A 26040-nucleotide genomic window follows, 5' to 3' on the forward strand; every position below is an offset into this window, starting at 1 on the left:
ATTATTAAGTAAAGTCCGCAGCTGACCTTTGGGTTCACTCTGCTTTGTACAATCTGGGTTTGGACAAATGACGTATGTCCAGCACCACTGTATGACAGCACTGCCAGAATGACAAGTTCACTGCCCTCAAATTCCTCCATGCCCCACCTGGTCATCCCTCCCTCCCGCATCCTCTGGCAGCCCCTGATCCAGACTGTCTCCACGGTTTTGACTTTTCCAGCATTTCCTGTAGTTGGCATCACCCAGTATGGAGCCTTTTCAGATTGGCTTCTTTCACTCTGCAAGATGCATGTAAGGCTCCTTTGTGTCTTTTTGTGGCTTGGGAGCCTCTTTCTTTTATCCCAAATCATATTTTTTGGGCTGGATGTCCCACGTCTTGTTAACCCATCTACCCGCTGAAGGACACCTTGGTTGTGTTCAGGTTTTGGCAATTGGGGATAAAGCCTCTATAAACATATGTGTGCAGGTTTTTGTGGGGATGTATGTTTTTAGCTTATTTGGGGTAAATATGAAGATGTGCGATGGCTGGACTGTGTGGGTAAGACCACGTTTCATTTGGTAAGAAATGGCCCGTCCGTCTTCCAGAGTGACCACACCATCTTGCATTCCCGGCAACACTGAGCGAGAGTTCTCGGTGCTCCACATCCTCGCCAGCATTTGGCATCAGGGTTCCAGATTTGGGCCACTCTGATAGATGTGCACTGGTATGTCATCATTTTAATTGGCGATTCCCTAATGACATATGATGTGGAGCATCTTTTTATGTGCTTATTTCCCATCTACGTGTCTTCTTTGGGGAGGTGTCCAGATGCTTTGCCTATTCTTTAATTGGATTGCCTATTTCCTTATTGTTGACTTTTAAGAGTTCTTTCGTGTTTGGCTGCCAGTCCTTTATCTGATAGGTGTGCTGCAAAGAACATCTCCCACTCTGTGGCTGGTCTTAGTGTCTTGCAGAGCTGAGGCTTTCATTTTACTGAAGTCTTACTTACAATGTTTTCTTCAATGGGTAGTCCTTGCCAGGCTCAAGTCACGCAGATACCCTCACATTATCGCCTGGGAGGTTCATAGTTTTGCGTCTCACACTTAGGTCAGTGACCATTTGGGGTTAAGTTTTTACAAAAGGGTGTAAGGTCCAGGTCTAGATTTTTTTTTTTTTTTCAGGCAGGTGTCCCATTGTTCCAGCAGCCTTTGTTGAAAAGTCTGTCTCTTGTCCACTGAATGGCTTTTGCTCATCTGTCAAAGATCGAATGACTGTATGTCTGTGGATCTGTTCCTGGGCTTTGTCTTCTGTTCTGCTGATCGACTTGCCTGTTCCTGCACCAGTACCTGATTATCATAGTTTTATAACTAAGTATTAACGTCGGGTGGTGCCAGTCCTCTTCTCCTTCAATATTGAGTTGGCTTTTCTGGGTCTTTTGCCTCCATAGAAACTTTAGGGTTAGCTGGTCAGTATCCACAAAATAACTGGCTGGGACACAAATCCGCTCCTTAGGGGCCGCTCTTAAATATGCATTGCCTGACAGGGAGTATCGTGCACTGATGAAGGAATTACTACAGAAAGTGAGACGGCAGGGCAAGACCGGCAGCTCCAGTGGCACCTGTGGTGATGTAAAGGGCCTCGCAGTGTCTCCTGTCATGATGAATGTGTTCTGGGGCCTTGTCGGTTTCTTGGTGTCTTGGTTCATCACTAAGAGTCCCACCCGGGGAGTTATCACCACGCTGGTGACCTGTTTCATTTGCTGATCTCTCTTTGTTTTGTTTTTTTTTAAGATTTACTTTATTATTTATTGAAAGAGAGAGGGAGGGAGGGAGGGAGGGAGGGAGGGAGGGAGGGAGGGGCAGAAGGAGAGAGAATCTCAAGCAGATTCCACACTGAGCACAGGGCCCAACACAGGATTTGATCCCACCACCCTGAGATCATGACTTGAGCTGAAATCAAGAGTCAGATACTTAACCAGCTGAGCCCCTTAGGCTCCCCACCCCCGCTTTTTTTTAAAGATTTCATTTTATTATTTATTTGAGAGAAGGGGGGCTGCTTCGGCTCCTTCGGCTGATTGCAGTACTGGCCCAACTCCACCCCTTTGGACCTTCTGGTATCACCAGCCCTAAGGAGGAAGTCCCACTCCCCAGCACTTGCTCATTGGGGCCACAAAGAATTCTTCAAGTTGCAAAGTCACCTCCAAACCCAGAACACCTTCTTTGACTCACCTCTTCTGGCCATCAGCTGCCTTAAACATCCACACCACTTTTCGGATATCTTATTCTACAACATAGTATTTCTTCCTGTCACCTTTTTTATATTTTGATGAATTATGCGCCTGCTTAACCCAAAGTGTGCTGACTCTGTAAAATGTTTGTGTGCTCTTCTGATACAACATTGTAAGAAGGTGCTATTCTTCCAAGAAACACATTGCTTTCCCCCTTGAGACCTGGGGCTTTATAGATGACTCCAGCCTGCCCACAACACAGGAATTGGCAAAGTATCTAAAAACAGTCAGGAGTCTGTGAGACTCCAGAGGCACTGTCAGTAGAAGGGCATGTTTGCAGGGAATATCTGTCCCAATGGAATTACACCAAAGTGTATTTTCAGGAAAACTTTCTTATTTCTGCCATCTTTTGGAATAAAGTATTTTCCTGCCTCCTAAGAAAAAAAAATAGAATTAATATGAAAGACAGAGCCCCAAATAAACATGCCATGGAAGAGATGGGGACACAGATCACACAGGGAGGTGTATGAAAAGTATTATGAGTGAACTCATTGAGATAAGAGGAGGTATTGCATCTTTGAAGTTAGAACAAAAAATATTTTAAAATCACATTCACAAAACAAAATCAGAGCTTTTGAATTTAAAAGTACTCTAGGAGATATGAAAGTTCTGACAGGTGGATGACAAGATAAAACTGACAGGAATCTTCCAGAAAGAGAAGATGTGGGAAATTAAAGAGGAAAGATAGTCAAATTGGAGGATGTGTCCAGAAGGCATCAGGTTGCCTCAAAGAGAAAAGGAAAGCAAGGAAACGAATGGCCAGGACTTAGTCGGAGGAAGTATTCCAGAACTGAAGGGCTTGAGTGTCCCAGTGGAAGAGACCCCCCCCACACACACAAAGGACTCAGCATGGGAGGGGGGCACACATGGCACCCGTCAGTGCACCTCAGACAGCCTGGAGTGGAGCAGAGAGGCGATCTTTCAGGGCTCCCCAGCCTGGGGGTGGGGGTGGCAGGGAGCAGACACAGGTTACACGGACATGATTGGTCTCAGAACCCTCCAGAACAAACCTGGAAACTAAAGCAAGTGAAGCATACCCTTCAGACTCCTGAAGGAAAACTATTTCCAGACTAGAACTGTGTGGCCCAGCACCTCATCTGGCTTGGTGAATGTTCCAAACACGCCCGACAGGAATGTGCATTCTGTAGTTACTATTCCATAAATATCAGTTCAAGATGTTTGTTCAGATCATCTACGTCTCTACTGATTTTCTTGTTCAGCTGTTCTATCAGTTTGACAAAGGGGTATTTGGTGTTTCTGTTGTATTTGCAGGGATGCTCTGATACAACATTGTAAGAAGGTGCTATTCTTCCAAGAAACACATTGCTTTCCCCCTTGAGTTTCTTTTATTCTGTCAAATTTTGCTTCAGTATATTGAGGGCCTGTGAACAGGTGCATAAATGTTTGACTGTTATGTCCCCGTTATGAATTCCCTCCTGTAGCACTTATAGAATTACAAAGCATCCCTCTTTGTTTCTGATAATACTCTGCCTGGAGTCTATCTTTTTAATAACAGTTTTATTGAGATATAATTCATATGCATAAAATTCAGCCCTTTAAGGCACCCAATCCAGTGGATTTCAGTGTATTTACAGAACTTTAAAACCATGAGGAGTTTATTTTAGAACAATTGTCACAGAAAGAGATCTCACGCCCATTGACAGTCATGTCCCATCTCCCATCCCCTTCTCTTTGCTGCTATAACTAATCCCACCATGAAATTTTGTGTGCAGGTACTTGTGTGAACCTGACTTCAGTTCTCTTGGGAATGCGCCTGGGAGTGGAGTTTCTGGATCATCTCATATCTCTCTGTTGAACTTTTTGAGGAATTTCCAAACTGTTGTTCAAAGTGGTTGGTCTCTCTTTTCTGATATTAATATAGCCATTCCACCCATGGGAAATCTTGTGTTAATTTGCTTTCAACTGCTCTATGTCTTTGTGCACACACAGCATAGTAGGTCTTTCTCTATAATCAGATATTTTTGTAATATCTGCCTTTTTCCTGGAGTTTTATCCCATTAACATTTAATGTACTTATTGGTGCCATTCAGTGTAGGTCCACCAGTTTATTTGTTTCTATCTGTTCTCTTTTCCTCTGCTCTCCCTTTTCTGCTTTTCTTGTATTATTTGACTACTTTTGTTTATTTACTTATTTGAGAGTGCGAGAGGGCAGGGGGCGGGCAGAGGGAGAGGAAGAAGCAGACTCCCTGCTGAGCAGGGAGCACAGTGCAGGACCTGATCCCAGGACCCTGAGATTATGCTCTGAGCCAAAGGGAGACTTTCCACCGACTGAGCCACCCAGATACCACCCCTATTTGACTACTTTTGGAACTCCATTTTAATATACTGGCTTTTTGCTGTACTTTACATTCTTTTTACTAGTGGACTCTGGGATTATAGTATATATCCTTGACTTTTCAGTGCACTTAGAATTCATACTGCACAATTCACATGAAAATATAATAACCTTACAACCATATAGGTATGTCTGCCTTGCCCCTGCTTTCGTGTACACTACAGTGTCACAGGCATCACATCTACTGACATTGTAAAGCCCACAAGAAAATATTATTTTTCCTCAGTCACACCTATTTTTTAAATAAGAGGGAAAATAATCTTTAATATTTTACCATTTCTGATATCCTCATGCCTCTAAGACCTAGTATGATTCCCCTCTAGCTTGAAGAACTGCCTTTAACGGCAGGTCTGCTGTCAACAAATTCTCATGGTTTTCATTTATCTACAAATATTTTTATTTTACCTTCATTCTTTTTTTTTCTTTTCATTTTATCTTCATTCTTTAAAGATATGTTCACTGGATATAGAATTCTAGATTGGCAGTTATTTTACTTCCACAGTTTAAAAATGATCCACATTCTTGCCTCCACAGTTTCTGATGTGAAGTCCACAGTCATTGACATTATTGTTCTTTTATAAGGAATATGTTATGCTTCTCTGGCTGCTTTAGATTCTCTCATTTTACCTTTGGCTTTCAACCAATTGGCTATAATGTTCCTGGGCATGATTCTCTTTATATTTATCCTGTTTGGGACTTACAGAGTTTCTTAAATCTGTAGATTTATGTCCTTCAATTGATTGGGGAAGTTTTCAGTCATCATTTTTTAAAAATATTTTTTCTGACAATATTTTCTCTTTGTTCCTGGATTCCAATTTTCTCCCCTTCTTGCACTCAAAATATTAGACCTCTTGACACTGTCCCACAGTCCTTAAGATTCTGTTCACCTTTGAAAATCCTTTCCCTCTTTTCTTCACATTAGATAAATCCTACAGATGTTTCTTCAGGTTCACTTTGTCCTGCCATACCCATCTCTCTATTAAGCCCACCCAGTGCCATTTTTTTTAACTTACAATGTTGTATCTTTCAGCTTTAACATTCTCACTTTTTACAGTTTTTATTTCTTTAATGATATATTCTGCATTTTATGCAATATGTTTTCCCATACCAAGATGAGTATTATTATAATAGCTGCTTTAAAGTCCTTGTCTTAGTCATGTCTGGGTTCCTCAAGTAAGTTTTCATTGTATCCTGAATTTTGTGAAGGTTATGTTGTGACAATCGATTCTGTTACATTCCTTGGATGAGTGTTGATATTTGCGCTCTAGCTGGTAATTCTCTTGTTAGTCTCAAACTGCAAAGTGTCTAGCCTACAGTATCAGCAGCTCAAATTCAGGTTCAGGCACTTTGGCCTCATCTGCAAGCTGCATTGGTCAGGCCTATGCAGGCACAGTTCATACATTCATCAGAGATCTGAGGAAAGTTTACACACAGAACATGGAGCTGCCATTCTCTTGCTCTCTCTTTTCTGGGATTCTGTCCTCATTTTGGCAGCTGTGGACACTCCAAGTTCTGTCCTCTGATCTCCTAAGCCAGAAAGGCTGCAGTTTTACATTAGAGTTTCTGATGACCTGCATCACGCTGTCCATGACCCAAAAATCTGCCTACCTTGGTTCACACTGCAGAGCTTTTAAGGAGTTGTTCTTATTTGAGTTTGGGGGTAGGGGGATTATTTTGTCCAGACTTTGTGTTACCTGTAGAGGAGATGATCTTAGGAACTTTCTTTACCTTACCCACCAACCTTGAATTTTCTACCCAGTCAGAATACCAGTTAAGTGTTCAGATAAAACCATTTTGTTGGAGGTGCCTAGGTGGCTCAGTCAGTTAAGCATCTGACTCTTGGTTTCAGCTCAGGTCATGATCTCAGGGTCATGAGATTGAGCCTCACATTGGGCTCCATCCTGGACATGGAGTCTGCTTAAGATTCTCTCTCTCTCTCTCACTCCCCCCCACTGGCTCACTCTCTCTCTCTCTCTCTTTCCCTCTCAAATAAATATTTTTTAAAAAGTCATTTTCTGATAAACAATGTTTCAAAAACAAACAAACAAACTTCTCCCAAACTCCTTTTCTCGGGAAGCTATTAGAAAAGGTCCTTTACCAAAAATTAGGCTTTATGCCAAAGAACAACCAATATGTACAAGAGGTCTGGGATTCAGGTGACCCAACACAAGAACAAATTGAAAGGAATCCTGGGAACACAGGCATAGAGAACACTGAGCCCACAATTCGCAGAGAAGAGCAGAAGTCTTCGGGAGCAATTTCTTCAACAAGATAAACTTAGCAAAATACTCAGCATATTTGAAGATTTTGAAAAGAGATTTACATAATTAGGAAGCATTTGGATTAGAATTACTGTTAAGTACATAGAAAATTAAACCAACAAACAAACAATAGAAAATTATTTCACCGCAGGGAAAACATAATGTATGGGAAAAGACAAAGTAATCATAATGTACTCTATGGCTTAGCTATGAGTAGATATTATGCAGTCGTGATGTTAAATCCTGAGTGTCGATCTAGTTGGAATTATGATAGAACTCTAACCTGAGGGTGGAAGTCCTGGGAGGGGGCTGCGGGGTATGAGAGAAAAGACCTGAATACTAGTGATTCTCAACTGAGGGCGACTCTGACCTCCCATGGACATGTGGCCATGTCTGGAAACACTTTCAGCTGTCACATTTGGGGAGAAGGGGATGTTGCTAGCAGCTAGAGTATAGAATCCAGGGATGCTGTTCGACACTGTCTCCTGTACACACGCAACAGAGAATTCGTTGGTCGTCCATGATTGCAACTGTGCCACCATTCAGAAACCCTGAGCTGAACCATCATTTGCCATAGTGGTGTGTCAGCAGACAACATCTAAACAAACATCAAGTAGCAACTACGTAAGCATGTTTAGAGACACAGGGATAGTGAGAAGTGGGCCCTGGGTGGGGCGTCCTCTGAGTTTTGTAACAAGCCTTGTAGAGCTCTGTCTCTTTAAACTGCATATGCGTGTGAGTCTTATATTTTGAGTGACAATTTGAGTGAAAGAAGAGAAGTATCAAAGTGCAGAGGAAGGCCTGTCTTCCTGTTCTTCACAGAGGTTCTCTGCACTGTGGTGGGTGCCAGACTCGGGTTCCTGCCCTCCATCAGGATGCAGCCACGGTGTACTCCCTCCTCAGGTGGCTCCATGTCCGTACATGAGAACAATGAATGGAGAGGTGTGCTGCTCTTCCCTCCGGTTAACTGGATGCATGACTTGTAATCCATTTCTTTCTTAGAGGCTGTAATCCCAGGAGCCTCCGGATTTGGGTTAACCTTCTACACGTGTGGCAGGTGACTGTGGCACACACCTCCTCCTGGTGACAGTGTGCCAGGATCGCAGGCCCGGGTGTTTTTGAGGGACACTGGAGCCGTGGAAGCTCAACACACCAACCAGAGCATCTGAGGAAACAGCAAGCATTTCACACGCTCAGTCTCTGAGGCTCTGTCACAATAGACATAGTTCAGAGCATCTGTTTTAGGGCCAGTAGCTGGTTCCAAAGTCCTATTGTGGGTTACAGTGAATTTTGAGTTTGTTTAAAGGCTGGGAAATCCTAAAGCAAGGCTCTGCACTTGCTCTTCTGGGTGCCTGGTGCTGGGCAAGAGAATGTAGCTGAGTGTCCCGTCCTGCCTTCGGTCCTGGTCTGTGGCTTCCAAGTTGAACGGTGCTGCCTTGCACCTTTGCCTGCTCTTCTCACAGGAGGGTATTTGTAGGCATCACAGCACATGCCATGTGGCACCCCTGTGCCCTCGCTGTCAGAGTGCTCACCTGCACACTGGTGGCTGATCCACAAAAGCCAGAGCCACCCAGCCCACGGCTCTGACCTTGGTGTGTGTCTCACTCTGAGGAGAGGACTCCATCCAGAGCAGGATGAGAATTTGAGATGGGGCTGGTGAAGGGGAGCATGCACAGGGAAAGGAGAGCATGAGGGTCCCAAAGTCAGAGCAGATTTGAGAAGCTGGTCCTTCTGTCCAGGAGCAGCCATCACACTTGTCCTCACTGGGGAGCAGAGGCAGCTGGGAGTGCAGTTCCCACCTTTGGGTGCCTAGCCCGAGGAGGAACCCCTGGGACTTGCCAGCTGGGACTGCCAGAGGTGAAGCTGCCCCCCTGCAGGTGGAAGGAGGCCAGGCCCGGGGCACCGCCACCACCCATCCTCCTACAGAGGGGCTCCCTCGGCCCGTGCCTGGGCCCGAGCTTCCCTGGCCCCTCCTGCCTGGGCCTGTTGTCTCAGGTGGCACTCAGCACACCTGGAGTTACATTTGTGCACTGACTTGTGTGTGGTCAAACCACCCCCCCCCCCCCGCTGCCGCCCATGAGAACATGAGCTCCAAAGGGCACAGATGGACCGCCCAGCAGGAGCACTCCTGATGTCCTGGCTTTTAGTGGGTGCTCTGAGCAAAAGTGGTGGATGAGTGCATGAATGAGTGAATTCTTTTTTTAAAAAAGATGTATTTATTTGAGAGGCGGGGGAGAGCAGGGGAAAGGGCAGGGATAGAGGGAGAAGTGAACTCCCCGCTGAGCAGAGAGCCCAATGTGGGGCTCGATCCCAGGACCCTCAGACTGTGACCTGAACCAAAACCAAAAGTCAGACCCTTAACCGGCTGAGCCACCAGGCGCCCCATGGAAGAGTGAATCTTTGAGCAAGAGTTACTTCTCTGGTGCACGAACGGGATGTCATTTCCCGGGGCAGCTGCGACATCTCCCACCATGGGTCCCACACGGAGTACCCCGCCGGCACTCCGAGGCTCTCCTGGGAGAGTGTGCCTGTAGTCAGTGTGGGGACCTGGTTGCTCGGCCATGGGAACTGAGAAGTCACCAAGCCTGTCAGCTTCTCTGTTCAAGGCCACCTTGCACAGAAAGGTTTCTAGGGAATCCAGAGCAGGACAAAGTACAGCAAATAGGGATGTGGGCTGTGGGGTGGGCAGAGCTTGGGTGCTTCTCACTTGTTCTTTACAACCTGGGGCTTTTCAACAGGGCACAGGGGTGGTTATGGACTCCACCATCTGTGGGTTCACTCCCTCTGCCGCCCCTCAGTGCGGGGTGCTCACCCCTGGAGCGGTGGGGATGGTAGGTGCCAGAGCCCCCCCCAGCGAGGTCCCATTCAGTGGGCTGGAGGCATGGAGCCCCAGCACCCAAGATCCCCCCACTTCCTGGGCTCTCACACACCCAGTCCATCCTGTCTTCGTTCCCTGACCCAGCAGTGGTGGTGGGGGTGGTCAGAGCAGGTCGGCCGTGAGCTGAGCCCCAGGAGATGCAGTCCCGCCCCTGCCTGCGTGCCAGTGCCACGGGGACAGACGGAAGTTAGGGACAGGCCGCGGCCAGGAGCCACCAGGAGGCTGCCAGGAGCTCAGCCAACACCAGAGTGGCTGCGGTGAGGGGACCTTGCCTAGGGTACCTGGATGAGCAGGCCGGTGGACCTGTGGCCCTTAGCACCTTGTCAGCCAAGTTTGATGCCTTTTCCAGCCTCCCAGCAGGAGAGGAAAAACCAGGGATCGCCTAGAGGAAATGGGCTGCTTCCGTGTGATGTGTGTTCCCAGAATATGTGAGAAGCAATTAGTCTTTCCTCTTAAGTGTGAAAATGGAAGGTGTTAGGGCTACACCCTGGGACCCTGGAAGTCTCCTGTCTGGCTTTTCCCACGTGGCTGGTGGCCAGGGACTTGGCCCCAGGCCTGCCGCAGTGCGCACCTGGGCGCCGGGATGAGCTGGGAGTCCGACCTGGCCGCCCCGGCTGCGAGCAAGGGGCCTGCAGACCCCCCATCCGCCCGTCCGTTCGTCTGTCGGAAGCTGGGCTCTCGCTGCCCCGGGAGGGTGCTGATCCCTGGGCTCTCGCTGCCCCGGGAGGGTGCTGATCCCTCCCGCCCACGTGGGCCCCCTCACCACAGCCCGTCTTCCCGCAGGTCAACAATGAGAACGTCGTGAAAGTTGGCCATCGGCAGGTGGTGAACATGATCCGCCAGGGAGGGAACCACCTGGTCCTCAAGGTGGTCACCGTGACCAGGAATCTCGACCCGGACGACACCGCCAGGAAGAAAGGTGCCCACCCCGCCCCACCCATGCCCTCCAGTCTCCCGCCCACATCTCCTCCACTGGGGTGGGGGGTGGTCCCCCAATAGGAGGAAAATAAACCACAAAAGGAGGTTGGGAGAGGATGCGGGCCTGGCTGCCAGGCAGCCCCGAGGTCCACGTGAGAGGACCTTGCTCTGATGTGGGTGGCAGCCAGGGGTCCCCTTAGTCACCGGCCCACACAGCTCAGATACAGCTGGACCAGACTCCCCTCTGCAGATTTCTGCTCAGGGAGGGCAGGGCTCCCGAGTGCCAGGTGTGCTTCGGGGCTCAGCACAGAGGACAGGGTGGTCCAACCCATCACGGCCCCAGTGGAGGTGGGTGACCACTGCTGCTCCTCCCCCTTGGGGGACGCCCACCTGTCCACCTTCCCTGTGGGCTCAGGGCCACCTGCTCCCAGCTTGTTCTGGAAGCACAGGGCGGTGGGGGGGGGTGACATATTGGCCACGTTCCCACACCTGTCTTTCCCGTCTGCTCCTCAAGCTCCCCCGCCTCCGAAGCGCGCTCCGACCACGGCCCTCACGCTGCGCTCCAAGTCCATGACCTCAGAGCTGGAGGAGCTCGGTAAGAGTCGCCCGTCTGGCCCGCCCAGCCCCGCGCTGTCGCCAGCACCTGTGATGCAGTGGGACCCGCCTCGGTGCAGCCTCAGGCCATGCATGGCCTTTGCTCGCTTGCTTGCCCCAGTCCCTGCCCCCGAACCCCAGGAATGGTGCCGGGAACCCTGCGTGCGGGCGGCACCCACATTGGCATCTCCGTGGGAATCCTGCTGGCTTCGGGGGTGGTTACTAGTTTTGCCTTTTCCTCTTTTCGGCTCATCTAACATTGTTTTGTTTTGAATTTTTGGGCCTCTCACTAGTGGATAAAGGTAAGTTGCCCCACAGTGTCCCCTAAACAGCTCCCCTGCTGTCTAGGGCCCCCCAAAGTCCGCCTCACTGGTGCTCTGTGCACACCTCAGACCAGAAAACTCTGTCCCTGGGGTTTGGTGTAGATAGGGGCGGGGCTGGCAGGCCCATCAGGCTGCACACTAAGGACTCCTGGTGTCTTCTAGAAGGTCTGCAAGGAACCAAAGGGCTCTAGCCCTTGCTCCCACCCCCCACCCCCCAGATAGACAGGGAAGAGCTTGCAGAACAACAGGGGCCCTGGGTCCAGCAGCACTGGGGACTGTTGGGGAGGGAGGACCCCAGAGCTGTGCGGGCCACCCGGATGCTGGTTCAACATCATGCTGGGGCGTCACCCTGCAGCCTAGGGACATATTTGGAAGGAAGCTGGCTCTGACCACACAGAAGTGGGGAGCAGGCTGACATGCTCACTCTGCGGAGAACATGGAGAGGGGTTCACTAGGTGATGGAGAGTGAAGGATGTCACCCAGCTGGCCCAGCGGGGGAACGTCTGAGCACCCCTCACTCATGTTTAACTGGACGTCACTCCCACTTGATCCCAGCCTTCACTGTGAGAGCATCTGGACCCTCTCCCCAGAAAGCACAGAGCAGCCCTTCTTCCTTGCAGCTCCTCTGGGGAGGGAGTGTCTCCTCTGCAACTGCAGAGGGTCTCCACTGCTGCAACCAGAGGGTCCTTCTCCAGGACCTAGCCACCTCCCAGCTAGCAACCCTCACCACTCACTGTGTTCTAGCACCCAGGCCTAGCCTTCTAGAAGTCGGCACCCCTGCTGCAGCACTGCCCACCCCCCACCCAGAACCTGTAGCTCCCACAAGCCCCTCTTCTGGCCCCCTCTCTGACCGCATCTTGTCCCTCCACGCAAGGCTGGCCAGGAAAGCCTGACCATCCCCGCACACCTGGCCTGGCACCAGGTGGGGATGACGACAGAATGGACAGCATGTGCCACCCTGACTTAGCTGTGGCCCATCTCTCCCGCGTGTGGGGTCTCGGGGCTCCTCCTGGAGTTGGCTTCCATTCTCACCACGTTGGCACAGTCCTGGGGGGGCAGGGGCTCAGCAGGAAGGACGCTCCGGGACAGTGCCTCATCCATAGCCAGGAAGCAGGTTTACCAGCTGGACGTGTGGGTCATTGGGTTCCTGGGAAAGCCAGGTTCCTGGGAAACCCCCAAGAGCTGCAGGGAGGGTTAGGCGTCCCGGCCCCCGAGCCAGGCCCTGGGGGAGCGCTGCCCTCATGGGACTCACGCTCCCCTTTCTGTTTGCAAGCCTCCATCCGGAAGAAGAAGGGTAAGGGGCGAGCCTGTGTCTGTTCCTAGCCCCCGCCCGCACACCCTCTGTGGCTGTCGGCGTGGCGTCCAGATGCCATGACCTTGCGTTGTCTCCTCCCTGTTCTGAGGCCTGCGGAGGGCCCCCTCCAGACCACGTCCTGTCAGTCTGTCCCGTCTGCTTTGGTTTTCCCATCGTGGTCCCCCCCAACCTGTTGTGCATCCCCCCAGAATTGTGTCCTCATTGTCATGACTGTTAAGGCCCAGGACCCTCGGGCTGTCACAGCCAGGCCTGCCCTACCAGGGGACGGCCTCTACCCATGTCCAGGCCACATGCAGCAGGTGGTCAGGGTGCAGGCCAGCAGAGCCCCTGGCACTGGATGGAGGGCTGGAGCTCTGACTGCTGGCCGCCTTTGCCATGGGGCCAGGGGCTGCTCCCCCCCACCCTGCCCGTGAGCTCCTGGAAGGCCCCTGGCTCTCCCAGAGGCCTGTACATGCCTGCTGCCTCTGAGCTGGCAGGGAGGATGGTCACCATGCCGTGAACAAAGACACATGTCCCTCCTTCCCCAGCATCCACATTCCGGGGTGTTTCTCAGTTAGCTGCTGGAGACAGCTAACCCCAACAACTGAAAGAAGAAGCATAGTGACTTCAAAGCTGCTTTTGGGGGTGGGAGGAACATGGAGTGGACCCCACCATGTGACCCCAGGCACTGAGGGGAAGGCGCAAAGCAGAATCCTGAATGCTGAAATCGGGCGGTAGGTCTTCGAATCTGGCAAGGCAGCAAGGACAGGATCACGGTCCTGGAGCACCAGGACAGAGTGCCTCCTTTCTCCCCATCCCCGGCCTCCACCCCCAACCCTGGGGGCTGCCCGGGAAACTCCCAGTGGCCTCTCCAGGGTCGGCCACCGAGTCAGCCATGTGGTGGGTACCCAGGACACCGCTTCCCGGGCCTGAACATGCCTTCAATCCAAGCCAGCACCCAGGAGGTGCACTGCCTAACAGAGCGGGCCAAAGAAGTCCCGTGGGCTGCACCCCCAGGCCCCATCCACTCCGCCCTCCTCCCTTACTGGCACCTCCATCAGCCAGACACCCCAGCCTGTGGGAAAAGACAAGTCACAGTCCTATGGCTGGCATGGCCCAGAGCAGAATCTACACAGAGGACAGGCAAGAGACCCACCTTGCTCTGAACAGCCGAGAAGCCTGGATGCGATTTGAGACTGAAGGCCCCTCCCTCATATTTCCTGACGCCCAGCGAGAGCAGGAGGCAAGTGTGCGGCCAAGACCCCAAAGGGCCCAGCAGCCATGGCCCACCCAGCAGCCGTGGGGTGCAGTGCAGGGCTCCAGTGGCCCGTGCCAGCAGAGAGGCCCAGCCCCTCGCTGCAGTGAGGGAGGAGTCCAGCTTCATCACGCAGCAGGGAGCAGGGAAAGAGTCAGACACGCACAGAAGAGGCCACATAGGGAGGGGTGCAAGGGGCCAGGAATGAATGCTTGGCGCCCCTGAACCTGGAAGAGGTGAGAAGGATCCTCCCCGGGAGCCTCCAGGAGGAACCATCCTGCCAACACCTTGATTTGGGCATTCTGGCTTCCAGACTGATGGAGAATAAGCTTCTTTGTCCTGAACCTGCCATGGCGGTTTTAGGAAACTGTCACAGCAGTGAGAGGACCCCAGCCCCGGCCCCTCTGCGCTGACACCTGCTCTGGCTACAGGCAGTGGGTTTACAGCTCCTCATCTTCCAGTCTTTCTTTCTAGGACCTGCCCTAGTCCCTAGACAGCATGTTCATGGGCACAAGGGTGAATGGGTTCCTGGGAGAGCCACTGGCCCCAGGCACCTCGGGGGACAACGGGCCATCCGGCCACACCCACAGGCCTGTTCCTTGGAAGGTGGGAGACTTCTCAGGCCAGGAACAGCCCACTGGAGTCCAAGCGGACGTCCCCATGTGTCCACACCTCCTGGGGAGACTGAGCCAGAGGGACCCTTCTGGCCGCACCCGCTGCTCCCAGAGCCTGCCGCTGGTCTTAGCCTCGGGGGCTGGTGGTTGTGTTGTCATCTTGTGGGGAAACTCCTGTCCAGGCCTCACCCTGAGGTCTGGTTCGTAGGGCATGGGTTTCCGCAGCAGGAGGGCTCAGGGCACACTGGATGACTCATGTTGAAGCCTGCCTGTGGCCAAGGGTGTGCCCCTGGGTGGGGTGGTGGGGACTCCTGATGCTCCGTCCTCACTGCTCTGATTCCCATGGGTTACCTCGCCGAGCTGCCAAATCTGCCACCTTCCTGCCTAGAGTATCACCAGAAAGCTTGCACTTGAAGGACAGTGAGCATCACACCTGTCTGGGAGATGGCCAGTTTGCTTAGAAAATTAAAATACAGGGCTGCTTCTGGAGCCCCCTCATCAAGTCTCTACTAGCAGGTTTTTTATGAATTGCTAGTTTTCAGCTGTGTCTGCAGGACTGCTTTCAGCCACTGAGGACGTGGTTTTAGGACTGCAGAGGGCTGGACTCTTCACCCAGAGCCCCTTAATAGAGACCCAAGCCCCAGCTTTCGTACATGAAGCACTATAATCCTTAGAGCCTCGCAGCCATGGCTCATGTTCTGGCAAAGCAGCCCTCAGAGACCGGGGCTTCATGGTCCTGGGTGAGGCCGGTAGGCTCCCTCTGAGACAGCAGCCAGGAGGGGACCCAGGCCCCCAGGGAAGCGTCTCCATGCGAATCACACAAACCACGCTAAGTGGCTGTCACCGGAGCAGTGGTAACTCCCAACCTCACCCCCCACAACCCAAGAGCTCTGCTATTCTGGCTCAAACATTTGGGTGGAGGCAGGAGGGCCGAGGTGTAAGACGAAGACGAGGTTATCCCTCAAGGTGGCTATGGCTCCAGGCCACGTACCCTCTCGATGCAGGGTGAGTGTGGTGTGGACAGTGCCCTGGCTTCTCAACCAGCTGGACTAGGCAGACCGTTCTGATGGCAATCCTCAATCTCTGGCCCGACGTGGGGTGCTGAGGCTGGATGACCCCGACTGGGGCCCGGTTTTGCGTTCATGACCTTCAGCATCTCAGATCCGGACTGTTCCAGGTTCTCATCAGGGGGAGAAGGAAGGCATTTAGAATTTCCACCAGGAACTGCTGCTCCTAACACGGGACCTTCACCTCACCTGTGCACTCCCAGCATTCAAGGCGTATTTTTAGGGTGCCGGCCATCTTCTCAGGGGCTCCAATCCCAGTCTGCCATTGCTTATTACAGGCACGTGAAGACCCCAGGCGGTATCCGATGCCAGGCTGCAGACCCGGGGCATGCCAGGGGGAAGGGGGTTGAAACCAAAGCAACAGCTAGAAACAGGAGGCTCTCCAAGATGCTACAGGTTAGCTCTGCATCACAGGACAGTGTCCTGCCCTGGGGTCCCTGCCCCAAACCATGCCCGACGTGGCCGGCAGCACAGACAGTGCTCCACCTGCGGTGACTCCCACAGGACAGGTGCTGGGCTCCACTCACTACTCTCTGCATCCCGGAGCCACGGGGGGAAGCCTCACTGAGCTGCCACAGCTAGAGTGGGACCTGGAAAGAGCCAGAGCCCACAGAGGCTCCCAGCTCCGAGGACACTAGACTCTCTCCACACCTAAGCGGAAGCAAACCGACCACCACCGTGAGGGGCCGGGCTTCCAGGCATAGGCCACGAGGACCAGGGAGGCTAAGCAAGTGCCCCTGAAGCACCACCACGAGAGAACTCTAAGCCACATCAAGGGTGCGGCCTGGCTGGTAGGACAGGCTTGGGAGTATTGCACAGAAGCAAATTAGACTCCAGCCACGGAAGGAACCCCAGCCCAGAGGAAGCAGCTTTCTGGGCAGGGGGAAGAGCGGGTCTTCTCTTCACGAGAGAGATGGGAGAGCATGTGTGTCATGAGAGAGGGCCTCCCTGAGGCTCCTCTGCCTGAACCCCTTGACCTTAGCTCGCTGGCAGGTGAACTGGGACAGGGTCCAGGCCACGGCAGGCATCTTCCAGACAGTTTCAGGCTTTGCAGGCCACAGGCTCTCTGGCACATTCTCCTTCCCCTGCTTTCAACAGCCTCTGGGAAATATGAACAGTCTGTGTAGATGGAGAATGGCAGGTAGGACTTGACCCCAGGGCTATGGTTGGCCGACCCCTGGCCCAGGACACAGCTCGGAGCAGGAGCCTTGTAAGCAGATACTTGCACATGTCAGAGTCCTACCTGGGTGCTCTGGGTGCTCTGGGGGGCTGGAGTGGCCCAGGTGGCTGCCTGCCAGGTCCTCCAGTCTCCCTGCCCACACACACCCTCCCTCCTGCGGGTCTTCTCCTTGGCACCTCTGGTCTGGGTGGCTCTGAGGGTGTCGGGTTCCTGGGGAGCTTTTCCAGGGGGCTAACTGTTCTTGGGAAGCCCCAGTACAAATGGCTGTCCCACCCAGTGGGAATGACTTGACATCCAGAGCTCCCATCTGCTCCAACCCTCACATGCTGACCTCACAGCTCAGGGCCTGGGCCAGATGGCCGTTGGGGAGCAAGGAGGGTGCTGTGCCTCACCAGCCTCACGCTGGCTTCGTGCTAACTTGGCCACAGTCTTTCTGGAAGGGGACTCAGGTGTGCCCCACCAAGGACCCTTGCTCTACAGGGTCTCGGGAATCCTCCAAAGCCAAGGCATCAGGGCAATTCTGGGATGTGCTGAAGTTTTTGAGTTTTCCAACAAATTTAATGTTTCAGTTAAATTTTTTTTAAGTTTTTAATTTGTAAGAATCACTTATAACTAACCCTCGATTTCCTTTTCACAAAGAAATGAGACTGTAGAACTGTTGGGAAATTGCCCAGGCAGCATGGGTCTGGCCTCCGGAGCTGGCTCCCAGCTGGCTCCCCGGCTGGCTGCACCCACTGCCCCCAGCCCTGGGCCTTAGGGCCTTATACCCTGGCAACTGTACGTCATTACAAAGGAGCCTCTGAGCTCTTATAAAGAACAAACGTTGGTTTAGTTAACACAGTGGAGTAAGTCCCATCAGCACAAATCAAATGGCTACAGGGAAGATCTGACTTTTGGAGAGTTTGGGGCTGCCAGGGCCCAGGCTGTGTCACCCAGGGCCTTGTTCCCTGTCTTGTCTACGTGCGCCTCCCCGGGGTGACAGGGTGGGAATAGACTGGTGTCCTTGTGAATGCATGTGGCAGAGACATGCATGCCTGCTCCATTCTGCAGTGCCGTGCACCCGCTTGCATGGTCGAGGCCGGAGCAGGCAAATAGCTGCACACGTGTGGAGGGCATCTTGCCAAAGGCAGGCCCCTGGTTGTGTTTCAGGGGCTTCAGCCACTGACACCTGTTCCCACCATCGTGTTCACATTGCAGATAAACCCGAGGAGATCGTCCCGGCCTCCAAGCCATCCCGTGCTGCTGATAACGTGGCCATGGAGTCCAGGGTGGCCACCATCAAGCAGCGGCCCACCAGCCGGTGCTTCCCGTCCGTCTCGGACATGAACGTGAGTCATTGGCCATGCCCTGTGGGGTGATGGGCGGGCCATGTGGACAGGGTGCTCCTCACCATCGCCCAAATTGGGCCACCCGTGTTCTGTCTCCTGGTGGCAGGTCTGAGTGCCCCCTGTCACGACTACATAGTACCTTCGTAGAATCCGGCTTAGACTACTAACACGCTTGGTTTCCCCTGGTTTTACCTTAGACGGTAACACCCATAAGCGTCGCCCACCGGACAGGATAGCTTGGTGTGCTGCACATTAGAACACAGAGCGGCTAGCAATGACCACGGGGACATTCTCACTCTGGACCCCCCATCATCTCCAGAACTCCAGGGGGGGGCTTCCACAAGCTCCGGACAACCTCCCCCTGCAGTTAGCCCTCCCCCAGGTCCCGCCTCCCCATCCTCACTGCCTGCCCAGTTTGCAGCCTCTGGCTGCACTTCAAGTACCCCTCACCCACAGCGGCCCCAAAGCTTTCCAGCCCAGCCTCTGGCCCCAGAAAGCCAGGCATATGCCCTGAGCCCAAGGGAGACTGTTCTGGTAGGAAGACTGTCTGGGGGCCTGAGTACAAGATGCACAGGAGCTTGCACATGTTTCCACCAGGCTCCAAGTCACCCTCCGAGGCACAGGGTGGGGGGCCCCTGGCAGCCCTGGCTTTACAGACAGGGAATCTGCTTCCCAAGTGAAGGAGGTAAGCTCTAGGCTCCTGGCGGGCCAGCACACCTGCTGCGGGCTCTGTGGCTGGGCAGCCTTGGCGCTGTGAGCAGTCCAGCGGCCGGCTCCCTGACACTGGCACCTGGCCTGCCCTGTCCCATGCTGTGGAGGGAGACAGAGGCTCCTGCCGGGTGCGCACTCCCTACAGCATCCGCCCCGACCCCTTCTCCCAGGCTTGTTGGCCAGACCACAGCTCCACCAAGCACACCGGCGCTCAGGGTGCAGTGTTCAGGGAGAACCTTTCCAGGGTCCCTGAGGCTGCTGCGTCCTGTCAGGCTCGGCTGCATACAGCTTGCTCCTGGGAGCATTATGGGAAGCCATGTTATGGGCCCACTGCCCAGGGCTGCTGTGTCACCCTCTGGGCCTGGTGGCCATGGTGGGGCTGGACGGGGCCTATCTTACTCCGGGCTCTCTGGTTTGCAGTCTGTGTACGAACGACAGGGGATCGCCGTGATGACGCCCACTGTTCCCGGGAGCCCAAAAGGCCCATTTTTGGGCCTCCCCCGAGGTACGATGCGAAGGCAGAAATCAATAGGTAAGAAGCACGGCCTACACGCACAGACGTTGCCCCTGGCTCTCAGAGAAGCCCTCAGAGCCCCTGGACAGAGATGCCCACTGGGCCCGCCCTACCGCCCCCCCCCCCCCGCAAGACTCACCCCTGAATGCCCCCGCAGACTGAAACTCCTGCTGGAACAAAATGCAGCCTTGCAAGCCACATTATCTGCGCTACTACCCGCAGAGTGAGGGAACACGTGTCAGGATGGAGGCAGAGGGCAGGCCGGGGTGACCAGCAAGCCCCCTCCATTGCCCTGTGGGGATCAGAATGGCCAGTGGAGGGGGTCCCATGCTCCGTGCGATCCCCACGTTCCCTGCATCGCCCAGAATGAAACTGCCATGTTTCACAGGGTGAGCGCGGTGGACACACTTTCCAGGGGTGGTTGGGCCAGGTTCCGGAACTCTGACAGACTTAACGTACTGTGTGTCGTAGAAAGCCGCATACCTCCTTGTTAATGTCCCAGTGACACCCCCAGACACTTCCAGGCAAAGTGAATGTGGCCCTGCCAGACAGCTCCTCTGTGAGATAATCTAGCACTGTCCTTACCATGTAAATTCTCAGAGAGGCCGGGCCACTGCCGGACACTGGTGGATCCGGCCAGCCCGGGCCAGCCCTTGGGGACACCGTGGGGCGATGTCTCCTGCGCTGCTGTTTGGGGGCCTGACTCCTTTGTCACTAGTGCAAGGTGGCTCACACTGGCAATGACAGTAGTGAGCATGGTGGAGGTGGCGTCTGGCGCTCCTTAAACCCGCCCTTCCCAGGAGCGCAGGCCACCACAGAGTAGCATAGATGGCATCTTGTGCCCCAGCTCTGTACCTGGCTAATAACAATCGATTTCCTCCTGTCAGACAGCAGAATCTTTCTATCAGGTTAGTGAACCTTACAGTTTGCAATCTGTGATCTGAATGCAACCCCTATACTTACTTCATAAGGTGTATTCTTAAATTATTACTCCTTGGGAACATCACTGTCAGGCAACCCACCTAGCCAATGGTCTAGAAGGCCTTTTAGCAATTCGTCTGTTTGATGCCAAAATACCCTCCCACAGGAGTACCTTAAATTGGGAATACCCTTATCGAATGGAAATCTTCATTGGAATAAGTTATTGTAGTTTGTCCTAAAAGTTGTTTTGATTTGAAGTAATTCATTTCGTGACCTCTCTGAGCACCTGCATGCCCCCCGCGTGAGACCCTGGAACCTCCCATCCGTGGGTGTCTGTGTCTGTGTTCTGCCCCCGTCTCCTGGAGTGCATTCTGTTGATGTTTCAATATCTCGGACTATTGGAAAGAGAGTCTTTAAAGCCCACACAAAGGACCCAGGCCCAGTGAGGCCGGACGCCCACCAGCTAGCCCGGCCCAGAGGGTCTCAGGAGGACCCAGAGGGGCTCTGAGGCCAGTGGCCCAGGGTTTGCTCTGGATGCTTCAGGAGGGGTCTGGGCCCCCTCCCCTCAAGGACGTGTTGAGGAGCTGAAGGGCCTTCTTCACCTCACAGCCATCCTCCCAAGGGAGTGCCAATGCCTTCGAGTCCTCAGGTGGCCCAGAGAAGTCAGGCAACAAAACGGGCTCCTGTCACGAGGGCAAGGCCAGCTCTGACACCCCCCAGCAGTGGCACCACATCACACGGGTCTGGCCTCCGATGGGCAGCACAACAGTCTCGACCCACAGACTGCCCCGGAGCCTGGCCACACCAACAGGACAGCTGCATCCGGACCCAGCCATCCCCAGCGCGTGTTCATGCACACCCACATGCTCGCACGCAGCTCGTGGCCCTGGGCACCCGCCCCGGCCTCGCACATCCTTCCCTCCCCCTGCTCTGGGCACTGCACACAGAACACCTCAACAGCACGCACTCGATGCCTCCCAGCACCCTTCTCTTTTTTCTTTTCTTTCCCTGTATCCTTTCTTTTCCTTGGGGGGCTCAGATGGGCCACGTAAGCTCTTGGCGTTGTGGCTTGTGCTCTGTTCTGTGAACAAGTGTGCACCCTGGTTCCTTGTGAGTGTGCAGATGTAGTGTGTTGCACAAACCTAGGAGTTTGGTGGGGCGTCACTGTCACGGTTTAAAACTTAGCCTGCCTTCTCCTTGCAGGAATAACGGAGGAAGAGCGGCAATTTCTGGCCCCTCCGATGCTGAAGTTCACCAGAAGCCTGTCCATGCCGGACACCTCCGAGGACATCCCTCCCCCACCGCAGTCCGTGCCCCCATCCCCACCGCCCCCGTCCCCCACCACCTACAACTGCCCCAAGTCCCCAACCCCGAGAGTCTACGGGACCATCAAGCCGGCGTTCAATCAGAACGCTGTTGCCAAGGTGCCGCCCGCGGCTCGCTCGGACACGGTGGCCACGGTGATGAGGGACAAGGGGCTGTACTACCGGCGGGAGCTGGACCGCTACTCCCTGGACTCCGAGGACCTCTACAACCGCAGCGCCGCCGCCCAGGCCAACTTCCGCAACAAGAGAGGCCAGATGCCCGAAAACCCCTACTCGGAGGTGGGGAGGATCGCGAGCAAAGCCGTGTACGTCCCCGCCAAGCCCGCCCGGCGGAAGGGCATGCTGGTGAAGCAGTCCAACGTGGAGGACAGCCCCGAGAAGACGTGCTCCATTCCCATCCCGACCATCATCGTGAAGGAGCCCTCCACCAGCAGCAGCGGGAAGAGCAGCCAGGGCAGCAGCACGGAGATCGACCCGCAGGCCCCCGAGCAGCCAGGCCAGTTGCGGCCCGACGACAGCCTGACCGTCAGCAGCCCCTTTGCCGCCGCCATCGCCGGGGCCGTCCGTGACCGGGAGAAGCGGCTGGAAGCCAGGAGGAACTCCCCGGCCTTCCTCTCCACAGACCTGGGAGACGAGGACGTGGGCCTGGGGCCGCCCGCCCCCCGGGTGCATTCCTCCAACTTCCCCGAGGAGGCCGGCTTCGGCGAGGAGGACAGCGCCGAGCCACTGTCGTTGCCCACGCCGGGGGCAGTGCCCAGGGAGCCCGAGAACCACTTTGTGGGTGGTGGTGAGGCCGCAGCTCAGGGGGAGGCCGGCAGGCCGCTGAATTCCACATCCAAAGCCAAGGGCCCCGAGAGCAGCCCCGCGGTGCCCCCCAAGAGCGGCAGCGCAGCCAGCCCTGAGAATTACGTCCACCCGCTCACGGGCAGGCTGCTGGACCCCAGCTCCCCGCTGGCCCTGGCGCTGTCCGCAAGGGACCGAGCCATGAAGGAGTCCCAGCAGGGCCCCAAGGGGGAGGCCCCCAAGGCCGACCTCCACAAACCTCTCTACATTGATACCAAAATGCGGCCCAGCGTGGAGGCAGGCTTCCCCCCGGTCACCAGGCAGAACACGCGGGGACCCCTGAGGCGGCAGGAGACAGAGAACAAGTATGAGACGGAGCTGGGCAAGGACCGCAAGGGCGAGGACAAGAAGCACATGCTCATCAACATCGTGGACACGTCCCAGCAGCGGTCGGCCGGCCTGCTGATGGTCCACACCGTGGACGCTGCCACGACCGACCACCTGCTGCAGGAAGAGGAAGAGAAAGCCGACATGGAGGCGAAGCCAGACCACTCGCTGTCCGAGGTGCCAGAAGGCGCTCCCGAAACCGAAGGTGCTTTACAGATCTCCGCCAGCCCCGAGCCCGCCGCCGCCGCGCCCGGCAGGACCATTGTGGCAGCGGGCTCCGTGGAAGAGGCGGTGATTTTGCCATTCCGCATCCCTCCTCCCCCTCTGGCATCCGTGGATCTGGATGAGGATTTTATTTTTACAGAGCCATTGCCTCCCCCCCTGGAATTCGCAAATAGTTTTGATATTCCCGACGACCGCATTGCTTCTGTCCCCGCTCTCACGGACCTGGTCAAGCAGAAGAAACACGACGCCTCCCAGTCCCCCTCGTTGAACCCCAGCCAACCAGCCAACTGTGCAGACAGTAAGAAGCCGGCTGGCCTTTCCAACTGCCTGCCTGCCTCCTTCCTGCCGCCCCCTGAGAACTTTGACGCAGTCACGGACTCTGGGATCGAGGAGGTGGACAGCCGGAGCAGCAGCGACCACCATCTCGAGACGACCAGCACCATCTCCACGGTGTCCAGCATGTCCACCCTGTCCTCTGAGGGCGGGGAGAACGTGGACACCTGCACAGTCTATGCAGATGGGCAAGCATTTACGGTGGACAAGCCCCCAGTACCTCCGAAGCCAAAAGTGAAGCCCATAATTCCCAAAAGCAATGCACTTTATCAGGACGCGCTCGTGGAGGAGGACGTGGATAGCTTCGTCATTCCTCCCCCGGCCCCCCCACCACCGCCAGGCAGTGCCCAGCCTGCCACCAAGGTGACACCACCAAGGACCTCCAAGCTGTGGGGGGACGTCTCAGAGGTCAGGAGCCCGATTCGCTCAGGCCCAAAGGCAAACGTTATCAGTGAATTGAACTCAATCCTGCAGCAAATGAACCGAGAGAAATCGGCAAAGCCGGGGGAAGGATTGGATTCACCCACAGGAACCAAGCCTGCCAGCCTCGCTCCAAGGTAAGTCCTACAGTTGGCTTAGACACAGACTGTCCCGTGCCGGCCTTCCTGTCTCGTCCAGTCACTGCCGACCAGGAAGGGCCCTCCGGGAGCAGCCAGAGCGGACGTCAAGAGGGGAATCCATAACGCCACTGTGCTGGCCGCATGTGTTACACACCGCTCACCCCACTCTCCTGGACTCCGGCACAGCAGAGTGCACACCGCAGCCATCCTGGCAGAATGTGGCACCCCCAAGTACAGACCTGTAATAAAATGCAGCCACACAAGGCCATCCCCACCGTGGCTTCCAGACAGGGCTCTGGTCCCTGTCGTTCTATGTCTTCCACATCTTTGCCAGGACCCCCGTAAGATCAGAAGCCAGAACCGAGCTCCGCCAAGCTGGCTGCAGGGGAGTAGCCATGCCAAAGGAGAGCGGGCGGGGTGGCATGCGTGCACGTGTGATTAAGTGTGAGTGGATGCTCCTCGCTTCCTCCCGTCACTGATAGGTTGGTTGGAGAGCTGGGGAGGTGCCGGGTTGTGGCTTCACTAGTGAGCACAGAGGGAAACACCCCACCAGCCCAGCCCACGAGGCAGGGACCACAGAAGAAGGCATCCATGCTTCCCCCAGGGTGGCCACGCATGGTTTCACACACAGTTCAAGGTGCTGCTTTGCGGTGCGGGGTTAGAATATGAGGGGTCACTTCTAAACGCAGCCATGAGGCTCTGCCAAGGCACGCCATGCTCTAGAGGGCCCCTGGCTCTCTGCCTAGAGCTTTGGGGTGATTCTCAACTAGAGCGGTTAGCTCCCCCGGGCCCTCACGGTGCTGGGCGTTCCCCGTGACATCCTCCGTTCACTGTTCCGGGCCACTGTTCCTTGGCTTCCCCCACCGACGTCCGCTCCCAGATCTCATCACTTTGACTAACAAGTCTTTCTTCGCGCTGCCTCCGGACAGGCATTTGACTCCAACGTCTCAGCCCGTTAACCAGTGAAACCCCTACAGTTGGGCCTGCAGAGGCGGGCTGAGAGCCACAATTTTCCCAGTTATCCTTCAGTGTGGACGTAAATAAATTGTTCGGATGGGTCCCATTACGCTCGGAGAAATACTGATTGGCCAGCCTTGGTAGAGAGAAGCAGGGTGACACCGTCTTTTAATAAAGAATCTACCACTAACTATGATGTTCAAATACTACCTCCAGTCGAAGAGAAACGCTGCGAAACATCCCCATCTCTGGTGGACATCCATACATACATAACTACAAATATCATCTCCTTGAAAATCTGAAAGAAAAATCTTAAAATTGGCCAGTTTCATCCTTTCCCTGTTATGTGGTAATACAGTCCTTTGTTGCTACATTACATGAAAGCACAAGAATTAGATGCTTTATCCCAGTGTTCACATCTTCCAGAATACTGGCACCTGAGTGCAGGGAAGCAGGTAGTGATTGTACCCATTCTCCAGGAGAAACCAGAAGTGCGACGCTGAGTGGCTGCCCCTTCCCCCTGCCCCCCTGCGCAGCAGGACGCGGAGCCAGAACTCAGGCTGAGGTCCTAGCCTGGCACTTCCCCTCGTCAGCAGAGTCTGAGCTCAGGAGAGTCTGAAGGAATGACTCCAGGGCTGCTCAGCACCTGGGCTCTGCTGCCCCGAGCCCTCCCACCCCTGTCCAGGGGCCTCTAGATTGTTCACCATTTCCACTCCCTTACCAACCAGGTGAGCTCCTGGGGGCATAGCGAAAGCATGTGTCAAGCTGCGCAGTGTCCCTCGGGCTTCCCCACCTGCATTGCCCTCCGTGGGAGGGGCCTCAGAGCAGACGTCACTTGGCAGAATCATGCTGGATTTCTCAAGAGCAGCTGCAGGACCACCTCCAAGCGACGCTCAGATGCCAAGAACAGCCACCTCCGGTCTGTTCTGTTATTTATAACCCAATTCACTTACAATGAGAACATCAGCCGACATCTACCAAGGCCTCCC

At 54.6% G+C, this 26040-nt stretch overlaps 1 protein-coding gene across 5 annotated transcripts in view; it reads left to right on the forward strand.

The window, feature by feature from the left end:
• The window catches only part of SHANK2 (SH3 and multiple ankyrin repeat domains 2), a 480960-nt gene that overhangs the window by 443443 nt on the left and 11477 nt on the right, over nucleotides 1–26040 (forward strand). For 2 of the 5 annotated variants that reach the window (XM_025451799.3, XM_025451800.3), the window contains 8 exons: nucleotides 10546–10681; nucleotides 11195–11275; nucleotides 11568–11576; nucleotides 12871–12891; nucleotides 18205–18335; nucleotides 19467–19578; nucleotides 20448–20468; nucleotides 21685–24091. In XM_025451799.3, coding sequence (XP_025307584.1) covers nucleotides 10546–10681; nucleotides 11195–11275; nucleotides 11568–11576; nucleotides 12871–12891; nucleotides 18205–18335; nucleotides 19467–19578; nucleotides 20448–20468; nucleotides 21685–24091 — 2918 coding nt within the window. The remainder of the gene's footprint in view (nucleotides 1–10545; nucleotides 10682–11194; nucleotides 11276–11567; nucleotides 11577–12870; nucleotides 12892–18204; nucleotides 18336–19466; nucleotides 19579–20447; nucleotides 20469–21684; nucleotides 24092–26040) is intronic. The other 3 variants (XM_035701273.2, XM_049096285.1, XM_049096284.1) reach the window with 2 other exon arrangements.

This window comes from Canis lupus, chromosome 18 (genome assembly GCF_003254725.2).
Source record: "Canis lupus dingo isolate Sandy chromosome 18, ASM325472v2, whole genome shotgun sequence".
Classification (NCBI taxonomy): Eukaryota; Metazoa; Chordata; class Mammalia; order Carnivora; family Canidae; genus Canis; species Canis lupus.